The 6,029-nt window shown below is 43.5% G+C and overlaps 1 protein-coding gene across 1 annotated transcript; it reads right to left on the bottom strand.

The window, feature by feature from the left end:
- Positions 1–2,437: 2,437 nt before the first annotated feature.
- On the bottom strand, positions 2,438–5,769 carry LOC131876525 (uncharacterized). Its single transcript, XM_059221949.1, has 2 exons — positions 2,573–5,769; positions 2,438–2,447 (listed from the first exon to the last, which is right to left on the bottom strand). The coding sequence occupies exons 1-2, from the start codon at positions 5,767–5,769 to the stop codon at positions 2,438–2,440; spliced, it is 3,207 nt and encodes a 1,068-aa protein (XP_059077932.1).
- Positions 5,770–6,029: the final 260 nt, after the last annotated feature.

Raw genomic sequence — 6,029 nt, 5'->3', positions numbered from 1 at the left:
TAATACCCACAATGCAATTTTTTTGTATTTTCTGGTTGTGAACAAAACATGAAATTAGTCGCGGGAATTCTAGATGCAGAAAACTGAATGAACTATAAGCCTAAATGATTACAATGAAAACTCTGATGATAAACTACGGCTAAATGCAATTACATAGAGAATATAATCACCCTAGTTGCTATTTTTCAAGCAAGAAGAGATGCCTATGCTAGAAGGCTTCCATTCCTTGAAGCATGTCCAGAGCCAGACGGCTGCCCAAATACAAATTCTGCCAAAAGATCCCTTCAATCCTCCCAAGACTCCAATAAATAGCTTCACTTGCCTCCTCAAAACCCTAATTCGATTTCCAAGGCAAACCCTAATCCCCTCCTCAACATGGTGCCATCACACCTAGCCAAAAAGTCAATGAAATAATATAAAAATATCACCTTGGTAAGTTTCGCCATGTTTTGACTTTGGCCAAGGATAAAATATTAATTAAATCCTCCATGAGGGCGCCACCCATAAAGTCCCCCTTTTAAGTGATGTTTTTAAGTTGTTGGACTAGGCCAAGGGGGGATAAGCAACTTTATAATTATAATGATTATTTAATTAAAATAAAGTTACTTGACCACACAACTCCAAAATCTGAAGCTAGAACCTGACCATGCTCCTGGAGTTAACTGAACAGGATGTAGAGATTGCCCGATGCCACGTGAGCCCTGCCAAAAATAGAACTTACTAAAAATAGTAAATTCTGAAAACTGCTCCAAAAACTGAGATGAAGACATCGTTTGCGAAGCCCTCTGAACCATCAGAAAAAGTCGACGATGAACCCATCCAAAAAGACCTCCTCAAAAATAGGAAACCCTAATTTTACCCTCCGACTGGCCTCCGAGCTTCCTAGAAAGAGACCAACGGTTGCAGAAAGGATCAGGTTTGAGAAGGGGACATTACAGTCCGCCCTCCCCAAGATTGCTTGCCCTCAAGCAATCGCAACCCAGGATGCTGCAATATCTCATCATTTTCCCATGTTGCATCCTCCAAAGGTAGGTTCTTCCACTTCACTAAATATTCTCTGACAGTTCTATTCCTCAAAGAACGTTCTCTGACATCAAGTATCTCCTCGGGAACTAGAATCAATAGTCCTTCTTCGTCCAACGGTGGCAACTGTGAAGAAGCAATCACATTGTGTCCAAGTGCCTTCTTGAGGCGAGACACGTGGAAGACGTTATGCACTCTGCTATCTGAAGGTAGCTCTAATTCATAAGCTACAGCCCCAATCTTCCTGATGACCCTAAATGGTCCATAGAAGCGCGGTTTCAGCTTCTCAGCTCCACTCTTCTTGAGAGTAGACTGTCTATAAGGTTGTAACCGGAGATAGACCATGTCCCCAACCTCAAAAGAACGCTCTACCCGTCTCTGATCAGCATATAACTTCTGCTGATTCTGTGCAATCTGCAAATTATCCTTTAAGGACCTCATTATGTCTTGACTCTGCTGCAATAAATCCTTGGCTAAAGGGGCTTTGCTATCCCCAAACACCAAATCTGCAAAGCTGGGTGCTTCATACCCATAAAGTGCCAAGAAGGGAGACATTTTGATTGACATATGATAGGTAGAGTTGTAGCAATACTCGCCTATATGCAGCCACTTAACCCAAGCTTTCTGCTGCTCTGACACATAATTTCTCAAGTAGCCTTCCAGCCACTTGTTCACAACTTCAGTTTGCCCATCAGTTTGGGGGTGATAACTTGTGCTTGGAGTCAGCACAGTACCACTCATTCTAAAGACTTCCTGCCAAAATGTACTTAGGAACTTACTGTCCCTATCACTTACAATATTCTTTGGCAATCCATGAAGCCTAAACACTTCTCGAAAAAATAAATCTGCAACTTGGGCTGCAGAAAAAGTACTGGTAATGGCAAAGAAATGAGCAAACTTGGTTAATCTGTCAACCACCACGTAAATGCAATCCCTCCCTTGGGCCTTGGGCAACCCAGTGATGAAATCCATTGAAATGCTTTCCCATTTTTGATTGGGAATGGGAAGTGGTTGCAGCAATCCGGCGGGCAATGTATGCTCATTCTTATTCGCTTGACAAACAGGACATTCCTGAATGTAGCGTTGCACCTCCTTCTTCAGACCTTTCCAAGAAAACCTTTCGCGGATCTGCCTATAGGTCTTGAAAAAACCTTGATGGCCAGCAACTGGGATGTCATGAAAATTCACAAGGATCTTTCTTTTGAGCTTAGAATCAGCCACCAAAAAGATTCTTCCCTTATAGTGAATCAATCCCTCAACCACCTGATACTTCTCATCATGGAAAGTACCTTCTAAAATGCTGGTTGCAAACTGATTTTTGGCATAATCAGCAAGCAACATGTCTCTCCAATCGGCAGTAAGCTCACACAATGAGCTAAGATGAGGCCGTCTAGAGAGAGCATCGGCCACGACATTATTTTTCCCTTTGACATATTCAATGTCAAAGTCGTAAGCTTGCAGCTTACTCACCCATTTCTGTTGCCTCTCATTTAAATCCTTCTGGTGCATAAAATGCTTGAGGCTATTGTGGTCTGTTTTTACCACGAACTTGTTTCCCACCAAGTACTGCCTGAACTTGGCTAATGCATGCATAATGGCAAGCATTTCTTTGTCATAAATTGAATAGGATCTCTCCACACCCCTCAATTTTCTGCTCTCAAACACGATAGGGTGTTTGTCTTGCATCAGGACAGCGCCAACTCCTTCACCTGATGCGTCACACTGCAACTCAAATGGTTTGGAAAAGTCTGGAATGGCTAGAACTGGACACGAGCTCATGATTTTCTTAAATTTATCAAACACCTCTTGAGCTCTTTCGGACCAAACAAAGGCCCCCTTTTTGGTGAGATCAGTAAGAGGAGCTGCATTCTGGGAATACCCCTTAACAAACCTCCGATAAAAACCACATAGACCTAGAAATCCTTTTAATTGAGTCAAGTTCTCGGGAGGTGGCCAATCCATTACTGCTTTTATTTTCTCCGGATCCACCTTTACTCCCCCAGCACTGATTATGTGACCCAAGTACAATAACTCCTCCGTTCCAAATTCACATTTGGAAGCTTTTGCAAACAAACTTTCTGACTCTAGGGTACTAAGCACTACCTCCAAATGTTTAAGGTGCTCATCCCAAGTCTTGCTGTAAATCAGGATGTCATCAAAAAATATCAGCACAAATTTCCTTAACTGATTCTGAAAGACACGGTTCATGCAAGACTGGAAGGTGGCTGGAGCATTAGTCAACCCAAAGGGCATGACTAGGAATTCAAAATGGCCATAGTGGCATCTGAAGGCTGTCTTTTCCACGTCAGATCCCCTCATCCGAATCTGGTGGTAGCCCGACCTCAGATCGATCTTCGAAAAGAACTTGGCCCCATGTAACTCATCAATGAGTTCATCAATTCTGGGAATGGGGTATCTATTTTTGATGGTGCTTTGATTCAAAGCACGATAGTCCACGCACATGCGCATGGTCCCATCTTTTTTCTTAACAAGCACTACTGCTGAAGCAAAGGGACTCTTGCTTGGGCGAATGAAACCCATCTCCAGGAGTTCTTGAATATTCCTTTCTATTTCATCCTTCTGCCTCTTTGGATACCGGTATGGAGTTGTGATCACTGGTTTAGCTCCTTCCTTGAGCTCTATAATGTGTTCTGAACCCCGTTCAGGGGGAGGTCCAGGAGGCAAGTCGGCAAAAACTGCACTCTTCTTTGCAAGCAGAGACTGGATATCAGGAGGTTGATCACGCTTAGCCTCAATGGGACTTGCAGGGAGGATCATACATTCGGCAACCCATTCAACTTGATCATGACGGATCAGTCTTGCCATTCTTTTGAATGACACCACTCGCGGACCTCCATTAGACATGCCTCTTAGAACTACTCTCTTCCCATCTGATTGAAACTTTAACTCCATAGTTTGCAGATTCAAGGAGATCTCTCCAAGAGATCGCAGCCATTGAATACCTAAGACAGCATCAGTATCCCCAATGTGTACTACGTAGAAGTCATCCTTGACTTCGTAGTTTCCCAACTGCATGGTCATGTTTGAAATCTTCTTGGTGCAAGAGATATGAAATCCATCTGCAACCATGACCTTGAACCCTTCAAACTCTTCAGTTTGCAGCCCCTTCTTGGCTACTACAACTTCATCAATGAAGTTATGTGTTGCTCCGGTGTCGATCAAGGCAACAATTCGCTGCCCTTTGATCATCCCACGAACCTTGAATGATTCGTTTCTTTGAAAACTAGAGAGCTGGGCCAAGACTCCACCATACTCCTTTTCATCTCCAGATTCTTCTGGGGCTCTATCACCTTCACTTTCTTCATAATCAGATTGCTGGTCGGATAAATCAGACCCACTTTCACCAGCAGAATAATATTCAATCTGATTGAACTTAACCCCCTTTTGGCAAACATGATCTTGAGACCATTTTTCTCTACACCGAAAACATAACCCTTTCCTTCTGAGTTCATTCAGGGTTTCTGGATCCAATCTGGTAACATTTGGATTGCGGTTCTTGAACTCTTGGTGTTGAGGTCTCAAGGGTGGTCTATGCTGAGGCCTTTTTCCCTTATCCCTTTTCTGAAAGGGGGAATTTGACTGAAACTTGGCCTTAGGAGCAGCCCACTCCATGTTCCTTGCCTTTTTCATGGCTTCTTGCAGTGATGGAGGGTCAAAGGCTTTGATCCAACCTTTGAGAGGTTCTGTCAACCCTTCACTAAACAAAATCACCAGTCTCCTTTCCGTGATTCCAGTCACCATGACTGAGAGCCTTTGAAACTCTGCAATGTAAGCCTCGACCGTACTATATTGTCTCAGTTGAGCAAGCTCTCTGAAATGGATTTCAGGATCCTTCTTCTCAAACCTCTCGATGAGCCTAGTGGTGAACTCATCATACGTTGTGATAGATCGATGACCAAGAGTAATGAGGCCATGGTACCACCACTCGTGCGCTACTCCGTCCAGGTGCAGCGTAGCGAACTTAATCGCTTCTTCTTCTGCCATTGGCCTAAGAGCTAGATAGTTATCCAGCTTCTGAATCCAAGCTCGGGCTGAATTAGTCTCACTTCCGTCAAAGTGTGGAAGGATAACTTTGTTGACAGCTTGGTACAAATCCCCTTGATTGAATGATCTCCTTTGGTCATAATACCTCCCTTGTCCTTTGTTTTTCCTTTTATGATCCATAAAATCATTATAGGACATATCCATTTTGATGTCATCAGGCAGAGAATCATACTCTGCTCTACCGAGTCTCAACTGCTCCACAAATGAAGCATTCTCCTCGGGATCTGGCTGGTTGATTGTAGGTGCCAGGAAAGTGGGTTTAAAGGGCCTGGAAGATATGTTGGTATTATTAGGTACTACCCGGCCTGCATGTTCATCTTGGGGTTTGGAGGCACTATATTCTCCTCTATGGCCTGAGTTATTCTGAGGAGTGGTGTTCTGACCCACTCTTCCCATCATGAGGGATACCATGTCCATTAAAGCATCCATCTTCCTTTCAAATCTCTTCCCAGGACTCAGAGATCTTTCTCTTTCCTTTCCACTATCATCTCTGTTGCGGGTGAACCCCTCATTTCCCCCGATTGACCTTTCTCCTTCAGCCATGTTAGATTCCCCGGAAGATTCCCAGTGAGCCCTTAAGACTTCTGAGGCTGTCTGACCCTCAGGAGGTTGATGAAACTGGAATTGTTTCCCAACCTTCTTATCTTCTCTTGCCCAGTATCTTTTTTCTCTGTCACTCATATACAGACTTGCTCACAGGATGGCAGGATCTTGGCTCTGATACCACTGAAATATCCCTAGCCAATTTTTTTGAAATTTTTGATCAACTTAATTACAACAACTATATGAGTGATCAATTAGTTCTGAGAAAAAAGTATTTGATTTGCTGAAGCAACTCTAACCAGAATGGCACCGTGTGGATGAGCATTGGTCAGAGGATCTTAGTTGCTTATGAAAAGAACTCTAACCAGTATGGCGCCGGGATGGCGAGCATTGGTCAG

Source organism: Cryptomeria japonica, chromosome 6 (assembly GCF_030272615.1).
Source record: "Cryptomeria japonica chromosome 6, Sugi_1.0, whole genome shotgun sequence".
Taxonomy (NCBI): Eukaryota; Viridiplantae; Streptophyta; class Pinopsida; order Cupressales; family Cupressaceae; genus Cryptomeria; species Cryptomeria japonica.
Note: the sequence above shows the minus strand (reverse complement) of the source record. Positions and strands in the feature narration are given on the sequence as shown.